At 34.1% G+C, this 18,417-nt stretch overlaps 3 protein-coding genes across 3 annotated transcripts; all 3 read right to left on the bottom strand.

The window, feature by feature from the left end:
• Positions 1-10: 10 nt before the first annotated feature.
• Positions 11-3,203, bottom strand: LOC122596276 (50S ribosomal protein L3, chloroplastic). The gene is made up of 2 exons (XM_043768827.1): positions 2,557-3,203; positions 11-406 (listed from the first exon to the last, which is right to left on the bottom strand). Exons 1-2 carry the CDS (start codon positions 3,143-3,145, stop codon positions 117-119), a joined length of 879 nt encoding a protein of 292 aa, XP_043624762.1. The 5' UTR covers positions 3,146-3,203; the 3' UTR covers positions 11-116.
• Positions 3,204-8,517: 5,314 nt separating this feature from the next.
• LOC122598312 lies at positions 8,518-11,414 on the bottom strand. Its single transcript, XM_043770904.1, has 4 exons — positions 11,111-11,414; positions 10,159-10,387; positions 9,726-9,875; positions 8,518-9,255 (listed from the first exon to the last, which is right to left on the bottom strand). The coding sequence occupies exons 1-4, from the start codon at positions 11,333-11,335 to the stop codon at positions 8,603-8,605; spliced, it is 1,257 nt and encodes a 418-aa protein (XP_043626839.1). The 5' UTR covers positions 11,336-11,414; the 3' UTR covers positions 8,518-8,602.
• Positions 11,415-15,170: 3,756 nt separating this feature from the next.
• LOC122595911 (beta-hexosaminidase 2) lies at positions 15,171-17,849 on the bottom strand. The gene is made up of 2 exons (XM_043768389.1): positions 16,999-17,849; positions 15,171-16,266 (listed from the first exon to the last, which is right to left on the bottom strand). The coding sequence occupies exons 1-2, from the start codon at positions 17,795-17,797 to the stop codon at positions 15,314-15,316; spliced, it is 1,752 nt and encodes a 583-aa protein (XP_043624324.1). The 5' UTR covers positions 17,798-17,849; the 3' UTR covers positions 15,171-15,313.
• Positions 17,850-18,417: the final 568 nt, after the last annotated feature.

Raw genomic sequence — 18,417 nt, 5'->3', positions numbered from 1 at the left:
GGGACAGTTCTTGTCTGAAATCATTCACATTGCAAAATTTCATAATAATTATCTCGTACAAGTTTGCAGAAAGCATACTGAACAACAAAAGTAATCGTAGAGAACATTTAACCAGACTAATTCTTTGGGATATTCTTGCCGACGATTTTAGCAGGAGTTATTCTTATGAGGTTTCCAGGCTTACCAGGAACAGCCCCATTGATCATCACAATTCTCAAATCACTGTCAATCTTGACAATCTTGAGCTTTCGGATCTTCGTTTTTGTACCTCCCATTCGACCAGGCATTTTCTTCCCTGGGTAGACACGCCCAGGTGTGGTTCCAGCTCCAATTGAACCAAGAGCTCGATGACTCTTTGACCCGTGGGACATCGGACCTCTTCTGAAGTTATGCCTCTTAATACCACCTGGTAACAAGAAAAAACAGCCCCGTTAAGTGTACACAAAAGAAAACTGTACATTCCATTATATCAACTTGTAGTATTTGTATCTCATAAAGAATGCAACGTTTTACACAAATGTGTAGTTCTATACAAGCCTTTTGAAGTTCGTCTGATGACAATATAGGGGAACTTTTTAGGACTATCCAAAAGAAGCAATTATTCATTAATATGTAATGACACAGGTTGAGGGTTACACGAATTGAGGTCTGACACTAATACACAATGAATAATATGTCCTGCCATTGTCTTGCATTACACACTTTTTAGCGTCAATAATAGTTCAAAAACTTGTTACTATATTTATCTGACTGTTATTTCTATAACTAACATAACAAGATGAAAGAATCGGGTTCTTGATCAATAACATTACAGAGGTTAGAAGACATGCTAACATGAACCAATCGAAACTCCATGAAAGACGATAAACAACCCACGCAGTCACACACTTCACGAAACGCAGATTATATTTGATACCTTTTAGTACATTTGCGTCTAATACAGTCAAAACACATACCGATAATGGTAACATTTCTTGAATCCACAAATACTAGTTTATTAGAGGTGGCAATTTAACCCTTCAGGTTGGGCTCTATTATAATGCTAAAAGTCAAACGCAAAAACTTAAAACACTAAACTATGAAAGATACAAGTTAGCAGGTAAATAGTAGCCCACGACATAATCAAGTGCTTATAATCTCAGTTAAAGAATATTGGATCAATATTATAACAAGAGTTCTTATAATCATTTACCCATTTTCACTTGCTAACCAACCCACCCGTTTTGCAACTTTTATATGCAAATGACACGTTTAGTATCATATTTGCAACCAAAAAAACCATCATTCATGAACAACCGTCCATTTAAAACAACCAAACTGGTCATATGGAAAAAGGTACTTTTACCAATATAAACAACCACACTTCTCACTTCTTGTATGCATATATATTTGACTCTTAATTATGTTCCATACAGTCACAATCAACCATAGCTATAACTTCACATTTTCCCCCAGAAAGTTGCAATTTTCAGAACCCATGAATTGAAAAAAAAAGCTACAATTTTTATGTAGTGTTCTATATTGGTTATTTAAGCGTTTATTTCAATTATTATGTTAATCAAAGCAGATAGGCACTTTTCAGCGTTTGAATGACTTGTTTCAACGTTTATTTTGTACTTAGAGGGTGTTTAGGACTGCATCTTTTTAAGTGCTCATAGCTCTAACACCCAAACACTTTAAACTAAAAACCTGAATACACTAAACACGCACTTGAATATCACACTCCCAGACGGATTGAGATCATCTAAAGTTGTAAAAAAAAAATTCTAGTAAAGTTGAGAATTTTGACCATTGGGTTAAAATCAATGGTCAAGATCAAAATGTCATCTTTAAATTGCGACCTTTGATTGTAATCCAAAGGTCAAAATCTCCTTAACTTTTTTAGTAAAACTGTTTTCAACTTTAGAGAATCCCTATCCCTCCCAAACACCCTTTAAAGCACTTTAAAAGTGCATTCCCAAATGCCCCCCAAAACAAAAGTAAATAAAGATGCAAAAAGATATAAGCTTGAAACCCTTTTCCAATAACCAACAAAATGGTGTTTGGCCTCGCACTATCCGAGATGACCCATCAACCAAAAGGTCTGGGGTTAATCTTGTAAATATGTTTAGCCAATGAGCTCTTAGTCTAGTGGTCGAAAGGGGGAGTTGTGAAACTTTGCCTCTCTAAAAGGTAAACTAGATTCAAATCCAGGCATCAGCGTCTAATTACTAACTTCGGAAAATTAACTACTAACAACTAACATTTGCCATTTAAAAAGAAATGAGAAAAGTGATAATGAGGCTGTTATCCGCTCAACTTAGGTGAAAAACCACTCACATATTAATTTTTTAATACTTTAAATAAATACTTGGGCCCCCGTGTTTTTTACCATAAAAAAAGGTATGTGAGGGGTTTTTCACCCAACTTGGATGCCTAACCGCCTCAAATTCCCTTCCCCCTAAGAAAATACTCACCTTTCCAAAAATAAACTTACTAAACAAACCCCTAACTTAAAGATTTCCCAAAAACAATTCCAACTTTGAATCAATCAAAAAGAAAAGGTAAAGAAAATACCTTGAAACCCTTTTCCAATAGTAGTACCACTAACATCAACCAAATCACCTTCTTTAAACAACTCTTCCAAAACCAACTTCTGATTAGCTTCAAAACCATCAACATTTTGCAATCTAAACTCCTGCAAATGCCTTAATGGAATCACACCTGCTTTTTCAAGATGACCCATTTCAGGTTTTGTCAATTTCTTATCTCTAACTCTCCTATACCCAACTTGAACTGCATTATACCCGTCCGTTTCGTCGGTTTTAACTTGAGTTACTACATTTCCTTCTTTAAACCCAATTACAGTAACTGGGACTACTTTCCCAGTTGGTTCAAAATATGTCATCATTCCTAATTTGGTCCCCATTAGTCCTATTCCTGCTTCCATGCTCATTTTGATGGGTGTCGATTTACGCGGTGAGTTGTTTCGTGTTATGATTGTTGGAATTTTGTGGGGTTTGAGGATTGGGTTGAGGAAAGTGGTCGAGGGGCTGAAAGAGACGGTGTTGGTGCGGCGGAGAGGGAGGAATGTGGTGGCGGAGATGGTGGATGGATGGTGGTGGGATTGTGGGGTTATGGTGGATATCCGACCGGTGAGGGACATGTTTTTTTTTTTTTGAGTTCGGGTTTGGGATGGAGAGTGAAGGGGTTGAAAAGGGAGAAGAAATGAGAAGATAGAAATGTAGGATTCTTATCCATTTGTTATATACGTGTAGAAAAATTGAAAAATAAATAATAATGATTTTAAACTCTTCTTCTTTTAAAAATATTTATAAAAAAGTTACACTAGTAATAACTTAATTATCTTTAATTAATCTCTTATGATGAAAAAAGTTATTGGAAATTATTTAATTTTCTTTTAATGAATTAATTTATCTCTAAACATTTATCTTATTAATTAGCACCTTAAACTCTTATCATCTAAAATATTTTAGCATACATCGCTTACACACCATCACCACAATAGTCTCCGCCATCAACACTTGTCGCCCCCACCAGACCGTCATCATCACTACCACTATCGTATTACGCATGTACTGTGCTAATACTATTTAGGGGGTGTTTGTGTTTGCGTTTCCAGAATAGATTATGCATTTAAAAACTGCATTTTGAAAAAACATGTCCCTACCTTCTTTTTCAAAACAACGTTTTCTCTCTAATTAAATGCAGATAATCACTTATTTTGCCAAACATATTTTTCGATTATTTGCGTTATACAAACGCAATAATCAGATAATCAATTCAAAACTCAATCACAAACACTCCTTAATAAAAAAGAACCACTCTCCCTTTCAACAAAGTCAATTCAATAGACAATATTACCCCTCATCTCTAAAGTGGTATTCTACAAATTAAAATTATAATTTAACTAAATTAACCTTAATAAAATATGTTAAAATATAGATCTCTCACCTTTAAAAATACTACATTATCTTGATTTACATCAATTAAAATTACATAGCTATACACCACGTGCAGCCACCACAACCACCTATCGCCGTCGCCGTCATCACCATTTGTCGTTGCCACTATTACCGCCTCTGCCGCCAGCACTACCCGTCGCTGTCACCACCACACCACCACCACCAGTGCCCTGTCGCTACCAACAACACTACCTCCTAGTTATTTAATTTATCTACTTGTTATTTTGATTTTATGTGTTTAATTTAACAACTTTATATGGACAAATAAATAAACGTAAAATTATGGTCCATTGATTAAGAAGTTTGAGTTGTTTTACTCATTAAGAAATCTTTATATTCATGAATGATTACACAAAGAGATGCAAACGAAGTAATAAACAACCATAAAAACAAATATATAATTAGAAGTTTTACGCAATTAATTCAACAACACAAAAGCAATAGTTGAACGAACATATACAAACGGATATAAAATGAACAAACTCTCACATGCAATAAAATTAACGTTCAGATTTATTTTGCTCATGTTCGTTTTGTTTAACTAAATGGACGAGCACGAATGAACTTCTTGGCACACAATTCATGAACTATTTGTTGAATATTCAGTTCATTTACAATTCTAAATACCTCAAACTAAGGTTTTGAAATTAACTTGCAGTAGGGTGATAGATTACTTCTTTTGCATATATCATTTGTACTCGAGATGCCTAAAATAATATTGGGTATATCATCTCAAGTACCATTTAGCACAACCACTAAAACACATCTATATCTATACTCACGTTGTTAAAATTACATGGAAAAGTTGTCTAAAATGCCCTTAATGTTTATGTTACAATATTAATCCTTTATTTTTAAAATAACTTCATTAACCCTTTACATCAATTATCTACGCCACTCGACGCCGCCTCTACCACCAACGGTCACCCCCACCACCATACCGTCTCCGTCATAACTACTGTCACATTGCGCGGGTATCGTGCCAGAATAAATAGAACTAGATATAAATTTTACGGAATACAGACTATTAAAATAAGCAACAATAGTCGATTCCATAAATTTATAAAAAGATGCAACTTGAAACAATGTACAAAAGATAAACGCTGATATGATAGCTGGATGAATCTTTGAACATACAGAATGAACCAACTTCAAGAATCCGAAATTAATCAACAAATGTCAAACCTGTCTTTACATATTCTAAACAAGAGAACGGCAAGTTCAATATGTTTTCAACTTCCAGCGATTTTGATATAAGGTCATTTAAAATGATATCACGTGTACTGTTCCTAAAACCCCTAGAAACCACGAGAGACATATTACAAACCCAAGGAACGAAAACAGTGAATGCTGAACCACAGATACCTTCAATATCATCTAATAACACCTTCTTATATGCTGTGGATACTTTGGAAACATAATTACTCATTAGTGGTATGAATCCATGTGGTATAAATCCAATGTGGTATATCGGTATCTGCAAGAAGATTCACCACTACTGTTCCATGTTTAGGATGAAGGCGTTCACCCAAAGCTTTGAGAAAAATGGAATCCGGATTCCACAACTTGTCTGGAAATATATCTTCACCGTCATAGGCGTCTACAAAAACCATGTCATAAATGTCGGTACTCTCTGTGACAAATTGTTCAGCATCAAATTCATATAGGCGTAACCTCTCGTGAACGCCTTTCCACAGTACTTCATCAATGATATTTGGCTTTGGGAGTGCATGCTCACCAGATTGTTTCATGACAGAGAAAGATGGAAAGCCCATTGCTTGGGTTGAAGCAGAAATAACAACGGGATCAATTTCTATGATGTCGATTATGGCACCTAGCAAATTCTCGCATCAGATTGGCTTGTTACTAAAAGGTAAATTTGACAAAGTGAAACCATAAAACTGGCAACAACATTCTACAATATCAATAAAATTAGAGGTGGCAAGACGGGGGAGTTGGGTAAAAGGTCAAGCCTCATCCTAATGACTTCAAACCCTTTTTGTCCTAAATTTGTATGAATGGACGAGTGTCCCAAATAGGAAAGAAAAAATTATAATTATTAATTTAACAATATTAAACTTAAAAAGAGAAAATATTTAGTATGTTTTATGCAATTAGTTTACTATGGGAGACATAAAACCGCATTGATTACTAAAAAATAAAATAAAGGCATCATATTCAATAAAAGGACTGCTACATTATTTAAATATCAAGTTCAAGTGCATAGCAAATTTGTAAGTTGGTAAAGCAAATCTGCAACCTAGATCTACAACAAATCCTAGAAAGTAAATAGTTTTCATAAATCTGACCTGGAATTTTAGAAGCCAGAAACAACGGTATGCTTCCACCACCATGACCAACACATAAAACCTTCAAAGCTGTTCAAAGTTTTGTATGCCAAATATTTACCAGAATAACCATTGTACACAGTCACAAAGTTTATCTTATTTTCAACAATAGTGCACCAAAGCAAGGTCTCGTTGTCTGAATTCAATCCTATCCTAAGTACTATCCTTGTATGATAAAAGGAAATCGATAGAGCTGAAAGTATGAAATTTCCGGTTTAACACTTAGTCAACATTTAATGTGAAGCTTTTCACCATGAAACGTCATTAACTGATGAGACAAAAGTAACACATGTTTTAGTACTATTTGGAAGATAAACAGATACATCGGAAGAGCCCCTTGTTCTATAGCCTATCTGATCTATATGAATGATACAATGTAGACCAGCAAGCATTCACCATCTGGCCTTTTCAACATATAATCTGTCTACGTATACGGGTAAACGGATGAGGTTTTCCCTTTTCACACTACCAGGGGAGGGCTAGTTTTTGCACTCAGATGTAAATGTGGTAAGTGGGATATCCCCATGTTTTAGTAATTTATTTGGGGTATTTTCTCAATTGCAAAAAAGCAAACTCGCGTAAAAAAGGAAAATGCTAAGATAGAGGAACCCGATATACCTTCGCTTTTTGGCTCAGCTTCCTCAAAGCCTCGCCTTGGCCTTCTCTTCCAATCGGTATTGCTCTTTCAACTGAGCTGCGATTTCTTCTTTTTTCAATTCCGCATCCTGCTGGGCCAACTCAATTGCTACATTTGTCAGTGCACTTTTGTCCTCCATTTTAATGTGCACTGTCTATTAATTCAGCCAACATAGAGATCAGAAAATTATAAAATAAATACTAACTATCCTAAAATAGTTGAAAATAATCAGCTTCCAAGCACCAAAAAAAAAGAATTCCACATTTTAGGGTCAGAACTAATATCAACAGTCTTCTAATGCCTCTATGACTTTGTATGAACTCATTTGCAACAGTCAAGACTTAAGAGTTCTTGTCTTTGATTTCTGGCACAACCTGATACATGTGAATATGCGATACAACTATTCTAGCAATCCCTAATGAATAACAAATCATACGACCTGAATGTATACAAAATGGGTGAGGTATTGAACCAAAGGTAGAGTACCCAGTCCAAATAGATTATTTCCATACGAGTAAACTCATGAGTTTAACGAACTCATTTAGTAGTTGCGAGTTTTGTACAATTGGTTGTCAGTGTTATTAATAACGACAGAGGGGGTTGTTCTTAAATCATAATCTTCAACTATATACCAATTTTCCATACCACAATAACCTCAAAACTTGGAAAAACTCAAATTATAATATTCAACATTTTTGAAGAGAAGCAACAATAAAATTACTTCAATTCAAGATATACCCTTTTCAATTTAAACAAAAACCAAAACTAATATACTTTATAAATAGAAAAAAAAAAATTTCAAAAAAAGAGGGAAAAAAAACCTAACCTCATCGTCTTCATCATGTAGTGGTTCATCAGTGGTAGCGGTAGCATTGTCATCGTCAAATTTAGAATCTAAAAACCGTAATTAAAACCTCCAAAATATAGATATACATATATATATATATACACACACACACAAACATATATAACTTTGATATTTTTCCGAGGGTAATTCGGGAATAAGAAAGCAGGGGCGATGAAGATGAGAAGAAAGGGCTATGGAAGAAGAAAGCAAGCCGGGATGATGTAGATGAAGAGAAGAAGGGCACCTTCATGCATGAAAGCTCATACCTGAAGCTAAGAGAAAGTGTAATCTCTTAAGGAAATCGCAGAAGAGAAAGAATATAAAAGAGGGGGAGTAGAAAGAAGGTGAGAGACAGGAACGAAGCTGGTGCAGGAGCAGGGGAAAAGGAAAAAAACACTGTAGCACCTACAGTAACTGCTACAGTAGTTCCTGAGTAGCCACCGACCAATGGGTTTTGCTATATATAATAATAATAATAATAATAATAGCTAGAATTGAACTTCATAGAATACATGTAATACAGACACGCGAGAAAATTACTCTATCCATCTTTGTGAACAACATACTAAACAAGAATTAACCTCGGCCAACTCAAGTAACAAAGCAGATATATACACAGGTTTGGCTCAAGCGTCCAAACTATTAAGTAACAATAAGCAATCTGATAACAATAATCGATCTCATATATTTATACAAGATCCAAGTTGGAACAATGTACAAAAGATCCAAGCTCATGGTCAAACACAATTATGATAGCTGGATGGATCTTTGGACATGCAGAAAAACCAACTTCAAGAATCCAAAATTAATCAACAAACATCAAACCTGTCTTTACATATTGTAAACAAGAGAATGGCAAGTTCAACATATTTTCAACTTCCAGTGATTTTGATATAAGATCATTGAAAATGATATCATGTGTACTGTTCCTAAAACCCCTAGAAACCACGAGAGACGTATTACAAACCCAAGGAACGAGAACAGTGAATGCTGAACCATAAGTACTTTCAATATCATCTAATAACACCTTCTGATATGCTGTGGCTACTTTGGAAACATAATTACCCATTGGTGGTACATATCCATCTATTATATCAGTATCAGAATGAAGATTCACCACTACTGTTCCATGTTTAGGATGAAGGCGTTCGCCCAAGGCTTTGAGAAAAATGGAATCTGGATTCCACAACTTGTGCGGAAATATATCTTCACCGTCGTAGGCATCTACAAAAACCATGTCATAAATGTCGGTACTCTCTGTGATGAATTGCTCAGCATCAGATTCATATAGGTGTAACCTCTCATGAACGCCTTTCCACAGTACTTCATCAATGATATTTGGTTTTGAGTGTGCACGCTCACCAGATTGTTTCATAATAGAGAAAGATGGAAAGCCCATTGCTTGGGTTGAAGCAGAAATAACTACGGGATCGATTTCTACGATGTCGATTATGGCACCTAGCAAATTCTCGCATCAGATTGGCTTGACACTAACAGGTAAATTAGACAAAGTGAAACCATAAAATTGGCAACATTTCTACAATAAAATTAGAGGCGGCAAGATGGTCGAGTTGGGTAACAGGTCAAACCTCATTCTAATGACCTGAAACACTTGTTGTCCTAAAATTGTCTGAATAATTAGTGTCCCAAATATGAAAGCAAAAACAATAATCATTATTTTAAACAGTATTTAAGTTAAAAATAGAAAATATTTAGTATGGTTTATGCATTCAATTTACTTCGGTGTTTGGTAGACATAAAAACGTATTGATCTATAAAAATAAAAATGAAGGCATAAAGTTAGATAAAGGGACTACTGCAGTTAAATCAAGTTCAAGTGCATAGCAAACTTGTAAGTTGTTAAAAGTAAATCTGCAACCTAGATCTACAATAAATCCCTGAAAGTAAATAGTTTTCATAAATTTAACCTGGAATTCTAGAAGCCAGAAACAACGGTATGCTTCCACCACCATGACCGATACATAAAACCTTCAAAGTTCTCTTGCCATATAAAGAGCTTAGAAGATCATAATTACATGAGAGGGAAGCCAATCCAGTAGATACCATACTTTTGAGATCTGCATTATTATTTAAGCAAACTTAAGAAAATGATAGTGCAGCTTGACGAAATGCTTTCGGTATATTTTCAACTCTAATACAAATCTTTAACCATTACAAATAATCACTTGATATTAAAAAGTTAACAACATTGAAAATTGCAATTAGTCTACGCAGTCCCTTTATTTGTCCTTTTCATCAAATGGTGCAAACTTTCTCATGCATTTTTTTGGGGCATATGAAGAAAGCATTAAGAATAGTGTCATGGCAAAAAGAAAAAACGGAAACTTTGATAGAAATTACATGGAATAGCCAAACAATGTGGTTCCTGCCTTAAGAATATAGATCCAGGATCCGATTCCGTATAAGCAGCCATGACTTTAACTGTGCTTTGGCGAGTATCATCATTAAAACGAAGTGCACGCCATTGATACCCAAGAATTCTAAAACGTAAGTTTTGTTCACTACTTGGATGCAGCTCTGCATACCGTTGGTTAAGCCAATTTTCAGTTTTGTACCAGTGACTTGCATTCTGCATTAATTTAGAACAAATCAAAGATCTGACCAACAGCGTGGAACGCTTTAAACACCTCCAACAATCTATATACACGTATATACAATATATTTATCTAAAATAACTCCAAATATTTCAAATCTACTAGGGGGGAATGTGAAGATCTTTCTTTTTTACAATTGTATGTAGCACACTTAACTTTTCGTGCAATTATATATAGAATAATAATAATTGCACCATGATGCAACATAACTTCACCTTTCCTTACCAATGTAATGATATACATACAATTGCGTTACTAAAATACAAGTATGTTACATAGAAGGGTAAAAGGATGGGAAAATGCTGCATAACAGCAGCTTAGTTATGCCGATGATCTGTTATGGGTAAACACGTAGACTCGTAGAGACAGAATGAGGGCTTCTCCAACCATTGCTCCAAACACCTAACATTCTCCATATTTGAAACTTTTTTAGGACAAACACCTTGTAGGTAGTTTAGTATCGTATAAACGTAAAACTAACTCCCAATATCATCTTCCGCGGGTTATGGGTCCTAATACCGTCTTCCACGGATTATTGGTCTCAATACAGTTGAGATATAGACAGATTTATGTAATAATAATAATAATAATAAAATCTATAATTAAAATGGCTCATTTCATAAACAGTTACATTATAAAATAATAAATATGATGTTAAAAGAACAAAAATGAAAGTATAGAGGTTATAGAGCTCATACTGGTCTAGAAGAAGGAGAAGCTACTACAGAAACGACGCCGTTTCCTTTATCAGAAAAAGAACGGAAAACAGGTGAATTAGAATCATGGGGGTCCCACCATTCTGATGAATAAAACCAGTCTCCTTCATCTTCAATCCTCCGACCGCGTGAATTTGTTGTCAACCTTCGAATTTGGGTATATATTACTTCTTTTAATCTTTTTCCTTTTAAACTCGTCGTCATCATAATTCTTTATTCAATTTACTGTATTTTTTTATTTTGAACAATGTTTTGTATTCAAAATGTTTGTAATCAAAATACACGAACAATGTTAAACCCTAAACCCTCATCCTTGAATCGAATCGAGTCACACTCACTTTACTTTTCACTGTATCTAATTTGCTCCCCCCATGTTTGAGATAATTGCTTTTTACAACCTCAAGATTATGGCTATTTCTAATTTCCGAAGACAGGGGTTATCACTTCATAACAAAGATAAAGATAGGAGGTCCTTTTGTATCAACTTTGGAACAAGTTTTTAACTTCTCTCATACACCATCAATAAATTAAAATTCAAAACCTGAAAGAAAATGACATTGGGTATTATTTGGTTACTTACTAAACTATTTCCGGTTAAAAGAAATTAACTCTTTCATTCACTTTCTTTTAGAACTTGGTTCATTTGAATCATGACCTATACATACATGCTAAAATAATACTCGCACGATACATAGTGATTCATAGTTGAATCATCTAGGTCTCTGTATAAATCACTTCATGAACTTCAAATAATACATGCAATTTCGTCAATCACAAGCTTTGGGTAATTTAACACACACACACATCTATATCTATAATTCTATAACTATACTTCCATACAAAACATATTGGATATCTATTTTAGGAAATTTAAGCATTTTTTTCAGTATGCTCATTTTATTCCTGACTATTTGTACTATCTAATAAAACAAACCACGTTTTTTTTTTCTTAAACTTTTTGTCTGTGATAAAACAAAAATACTTTTATTAACTAATTTAAACATCTCCATCTAATATACCTATAATACTCTTAATGAAATAATTACAGTATAGATCCTCCAACACATAAAATAACTACAATATCACTTTTAACATCAATTACTTTTACATTCATCATCATCGTCGCCCCATTACCGTCCCCACTCCCCACTGATGTCCCTACTGCGCGGACATAAGTCTAGTATATTATATATATATATATATATATATATATATACTAGGATTTTTTTACCCGCACAATGTGCGGATACTTTAAAAAGGTGCTCAATAAAGTGAGATTTGAGTTAAACTTGCTTAAAAAAACATTTAATGAAACGCTTAATATGTGAAAAAATGAGTTAATGGAATGGATCAATAATGATCGTAAAAAAAACATATGGACGAACAATCTATTTAGTTTCACTTAATTAAATTAGCAATAACGTATTCATTATCCAATCATTAAACTGATTATTATATACACTTGTTTTGAACTAACTCTTCGTCTACCATCATAATATTTTTCTCATCATCACAATGAAAAATTGTATTGTTAAAAAACAAAAGAAAAAAGAGATTATATTAACCATTATCATAAAATTCAAAAAAAGATAAAAGAATTAAACCAAAAATTGTACATAATTTCCATAGTGATATGAACGAAGAATTAACATAACTCTTTCAGAAAGTTATGATATTATACAAAGATCTTAACTCATATAAGATGAATATAATTTAGTGGTGATAAAAAGCTTATAAACTTTAAATATTGCCACTAATGATTAATGCGATGAGAGTTCCAACTAACCAACGGCCTGAACAAACTTTCATATAATCACCATAAACAAAACGAAAGGAACCTCATATAAATGTTGAATAAAAAAGATAATGAAATATCATTAGGTATAGACGTGATTTTTTAAACTAAAGAGAAGATATCATTTTATCTAATGAGAAGATCTTAGATTCTTACAAAATATATATTTATTTATTTTAACATATATACGTTCATTTGTTTTCTAAATATATAGTTTATTTAAAGAAAAATATGAAGTTGACACATAGGATAAAATCTTATATGGCAATTTTTCAAATTAGTTTTAGATTGCAAAAGGGCTTTAAAATGCTTGGTTAACTATTGTTTTATAAGAGTTATAGATATATATTACAATTATTTTTTTATATGTTGATAATATAGTTAAACATGAAAATAATTAAAAGATAACTTGTTATTATTAATGTGAATTATCTACCAAAATTAGCCTTATTCTTAAAAGGATTTCAAAACTTATTACATAATCCATATCCAAATACTCAATACTATAGTATATATAGATATAGATATAGATATACGAACAATGATGTGTGTAGTGGATTACAATGATACAATCAAATGGTTGGAGATATCTTGACCATTAGATTAAAAAAAATGGTTAAAATTTAAAAATCATATATGAACCAATGGTTAAGATTGAAAAATCATATACTCTAAAGTTGGTAAAGATGGAAAAAACTTTAGAGTGTATGATTTTTGTCTATTAGATTCAAAAATCATATTTGAATCTTGACTATTGATTTTAATCCAATAGTCAAAATCAAAATCTTTAACTTCACTAATAAAATTAAGGTTAACTTTAAAGGATCGTAATCTTTCCATGTGTAGTATTATGCTTTACAAGTTACAACACACATAGTCACTTTATATATAGGTATTTTTTGCATAGAGACCCCGTATAATGTTATGTTTTGTTCATAATACAAGAGAAATGGGTTTTATCATGATTCATGTGAGATTGTTTTTCTTCCAATCAACACTTATTTAACATTTTATAATTCTAAACACTCTTGTAAAAGAGATGTTTCTTCATCATAAATTAATGTATCAGATGCTAAAATTTTCGTTACAATTGTGCGGCTTTGAAAGGTCTTAGTGTGAGGAAATGTGGATATAGATGATTTTCAACCCGTTCTTTTTTTCGGCTGTTTTTCCATAATAACTAGTATCTGAATCAACTCATTAAAAGTAGATTGAGTCCAAAGGGTCACCACTATGGCCCTATATGAAGGTTTTAAGGTCGTAAACATCAAAAAGTCTGATTATAGTTAACCCGATAGGATCCTGACCAATTGTCTGTCTTCTCCATGATCTTCGCAAGGTTCATGACGTGTTTTTAACTTTAAGTCATGGAAATGTAGCATACTACCATGTCTAATGCTTCAAGTGTCTTGCTAATCAATCTCGAGTAGATTGTTATTGCCGACGAATCACATATCAATGCTGGATCTGATGGTCTGTTGAGCTGCAATAACACATTTTCAAACTGATTGTATAAAATACAAAAAGTTACCGAAAAACTTGTGAGCTATTACTTCTTTTTATATAAATATGTTATTATCGAAAAGCTAGGTTGAATTTATAAATTGCGAAGAGTTCTATATTAAAACATAAAAATTTTGCTCCATATTATTATTCTTGTAAGTAGATGTTTATACTGTTTTCTTTGCTACATTCCAACCACCACAATTTCAATGCAAAGAATTTGATGGCTTTACAAGTTTACATCTTTCCCTAAAATTAGAAACAACCCATTTATAAGCCAAACAAATTTACTCCCACCCCGGCCCTATCACCAATTTCACATTACCCAATTCCCAAATTAAGAGAAGAAAACCTCACCCCCATGGCCGGCAACAAGATGGTGGCAGCAATGGTGGTGATGGTCGTCGCGTTGGTGTTTCTCATGGTAGGGATGTCAGAGGCGGTGACAATGTTTTGCATGAGGAATTGTATTTTTGAATGCATGAATATGAGGATTTTTACTCCCCAAGAATGCAAACAAGAATGCATTTTGGCATGTGTAGATGCGGCGCGCCAAATGGGTCAACTTGTATGATCTGTTCGTGTTATAATCGATTACAGTCTCATGTTAGATCTAGTTGTAGAAACGTAAGACATTGTTTGATTCCATATAAAGTCATGTTTTTGGGACATTTGATTTTAGAAATATTTATGTAAGAGAAGAAAGTATGTTGTATTCCTTTTATTTTTTAATCAACCACATAGTAAAAACAAAGTTTTGTTCCATTAAATAAATTCTTGATACACTTTCATTACAATACAATCAAATAAAATCACTCATTTTCTCTTGATTTTTCAATCATTTTACGAAAATGGAAAATATATAACAAACATCTTTTTGCCAAAGTCTAAAAAATAGGGTTAGCCGTGTTACACATGCCAGGATTTCTAATGCACCAAAGTGGTTGAATCGGTTCAGCTTTCACCCCTCGGCTAACCATTCTATTAATCCATTCACTTAACCTATCGGTTGCATCTGCAGACCTCTTCTTACCTGTCTCATCTCGGTTCCCTGACCATAACACCTCACCCAAAGCTGAAGCCCGAGGCCAAATTCGTGCGTCAAGAACTGTGGCGTCTGCCTGCTCTGACCACAAAGCCACTTCCCCACCTATAACCAATTTTGCCTCGGTCTCATTCAGCCCATATGTTATATCATAGTTGTATATCAACTGCCATGTCTTGAACGGGCCACACCACGAACCGCCCTTTTTCTGATCAAAATCCGGTGCTTGATCATAAGCAGTGTTGTTTCCAGTAAAATCTCCGTGCCCACAATCTAAGTAATAGAAGTCTGATGAAGACACAATTGTACGGTACCCAGCTGACACTAATTTTTTCGTGTTGCTTGGGCCTCCATTCCATGTTTGCATGATTGTGGTCTCGGGAGGGAGAATCGATGGGTTTATTTTGATTTCTGCATCAAGAATAACGTCTTCCCAATAGATGGCTGTACGGTTTTGTGACAAAATGTATGGGTGGGTATTGTTGATGAAAATTTCGAGTAGTTGACTAAGAGTCCCATTGTTGGCTAGATACTTTTGGATGGTTGGGTCAGCTTTCCAACATCCCGGAACAACCTCATCAGCTCCCCCATGAAAAAATGAATCAGGAAACAGAGCTGCCACATCGTTTATAACGTTTTTCACCACTTCATATGTTTTTGGGACGAGAGGGTTCAAATGGCCAGTTCCTGGCTCTGCTGCTAATCGCTCTTCCCATGGTGCTCCAGCCGGCCACCAAAACATGTTGGCACAAGCTACGATTTCTGGGTATGCTTCAGCCCACGACCCGGTGTGTCCTGCAACAAAACAACACGACACATCGTCAGGAGTGGCATAATAGGTGGTTCGGATGTCAAAGTAAACATACATTCACATTTTGTTATAATATATCCAGTTTTTGAACTCGAGTTAATATGATCTAACAGATTTTAGGTGAGATTTACCACATTTTTAAGTTAAATTCTTGCTTAAATATTGCAACCTTTAGTACATGTCACAAATTCTAATATACGAGTACAAAAATATGAGCTTTACAATTGGTTTTAACACTATCTACATGACAAAAATTGAACGAATATTATTTCTAGAAAATTTGACCTTTAACTTTTGTTGGTTGACGTTTTGTCATTTTTCAGTGAGTCCATATCTCCATCGGATGTTTTCAGATTCCATTCCAATGTTCGTTATTTTCTACGTCTCTATTTTCACTTTCTAGATATTTTAGTGATTATCGAATTTCCTTTCAAACAATGGGACCCATATAAATTAAGGATTTTGCTAAATTAATTTTAAGAAATATAATCAATCCTCTTGAGAAAATAGGCTAAAATCTTCCAAAATATAAGATTATATCACATGAAAAGGATTACATATGAAGTGCTTAAGAATTTTTATATTTTTTTTAGAAGGATAATTTCTATAGTTTTAATATACATTTATTTTCACTAGTAATAATACCCACATGCACACACATTTATATCACACACAGACACACATAAAAATATAAAATCTTATCCAGAAACACTTACCAGGCATATCAATTTCCGGCACAATCCGTACACCATGTTCAAACCCGAATTCCACAACCCGTTTCACATCATCAACCGAATACTCCATACCCGACCCATACGATCCTTTACCCGCAAGCTCGGGTTCCGATTTCAAAACTAACGGAAACGATTGCGAATCCGTTATATGCCAATGAAACACATTCAATTTATTCTCACTCATTGCCCCAATTAATCTCATCAAATCTTCAACTGAATAGAAGTTTCTAGAAGTATCCAACAATATTCCTCGGTATTCGTATTCCGGCCAATCGGAAACCGTAACTCCGGCAGCAATTCTCGCCGGAGTTCCGAATGTTAACTGTGAGAAGCTTTCTAGACCTCTCATTGCTCCCCACACCGTCGCCGCCGTGATCGTTGCGCCGGCGGAGGTCGACGGTGCCGGAATTGTGAGCGTGTAGGATTCGTTGACGGCGTGGGAGAGAGGGGAGGTGAGATCGGAGATGGTTAGGGTTAGGGTTTGTAATGGGAGGGAGGTTGTGAAGTTGATAGACGGGAAAACTAACGGCGTGTATTTTGAGGTTTGGATTTGACGGAGGTAACGGTTAACTGACGGAGTTAAGTAACGGTGGGATGGGGCGATGATTGTGAAAGAGGGAGAGATAAGGATTGCCTGTGGTGATGTCCATGTTATGGATCTTGGTTTAGGCCATATGTTTATTGGTGATGATGATCCGACGGCTGAGATTGAAGGAATTAAGTGGAAAATTAGTAATAATAAGTTAATGATTTTATAAGTAGGAAAATTAGTGGTAATCATTTTTGTAAATGTGTTTTTGTGAGTGTTTAGTAGAGTGACATGAATAGAAGGATGGGGAAGAAAGGTTGTATATATAGTTTTTGAAGATGTTAATGGGTCAACGGAGGGAAGAATTTTGACTTTTTATCTTGTTTATTACTTTTGATTTGATTTGGTTTCTTCCATTTGGCAGTATATGTTTGATTTAGTGAAATAATTGTGTTTTTTTATTTAAGTTTGGATGGATTTAGTATGATATTTTCAGTAAAAAAAAGGTATGTTAGTTGCGAGAATTAACAAGTCGTGTACTCTTGTGTTTTGACGAGAATATATTTTGTCTGTAGTTTATAATACGTATAATATAAGGTTTTCATGAAATATTGCTAACAATGTAACATACACCAAGTCTTACTTGTGAGAGATGTTGATGTCATGTGTTAACTACCATCACCTCAACTAAAATGAAATCAAGTGAATGATTGGTCAAAAGCTCATTTGATGCTAGATAGTTTTTTGATTTACTAGTATAGTCGTATAGGATAACAACATATAGATAGAGAAAAATATAAAGGAAAAAACGCCTTTATAACATAATACAAAAACAAATTAGACGATATACAGTGCTGGTTGTTTGATTAGCT

This window comes from Erigeron canadensis, chromosome 4 (assembly GCF_010389155.1).
Source record: "Erigeron canadensis isolate Cc75 chromosome 4, C_canadensis_v1, whole genome shotgun sequence".
Classification (NCBI taxonomy): Eukaryota; Viridiplantae; Streptophyta; class Magnoliopsida; order Asterales; family Asteraceae; genus Erigeron; species Erigeron canadensis.
The sequence above is the reverse complement of the archived record's forward strand: the minus strand, read 5'-3'. Positions and strand labels throughout refer to the sequence as shown.

Coding starts and splice junctions, on each gene's coding strand:
- LOC122598312 (XM_043770904.1), bottom strand. CDS start 11,335: ATGATGACGACGAGTTTAAAAGGAAAAAGATTAAAAGAAGTAATATAT. Junction 9,876..10,158: donor ACATTGTTTGGCTATTCCAT/GTAATTTCTATC, acceptor ATAATAATGCAG/ATCTCAAAAGTATGGTATCT. Junction 9,256..9,725: donor TCTGGCTTCTAGAATTCCAG/GTTAAATTTATG, acceptor AGAATTTGCTAG/GTGCCATAATCGACATCGTA.
- LOC122596276 (XM_043768827.1), bottom strand. CDS start 3,145: ATGTCCCTCACCGGTCGGATATCCACCATAACCCCACAATCCCACCAC. Junction 407..2,556: donor TATTGGAAAAGGGTTTCAAG/GTATTTTCTTTA, acceptor TCTTGTTACCAG/GTGGTATTAAGAGGCATAAC.
- LOC122595911 (XM_043768389.1), bottom strand. CDS start 17,797: ATGATTACCACTAATTTTCCTACTTATAAAATCATTAACTTATTATTA. Junction 16,267..16,998: donor GCCGGAAATTGATATGCCTG/GTAAGTGTTTCT, acceptor GTTTTGTTGCAG/GACACACCGGGTCGTGGGCT.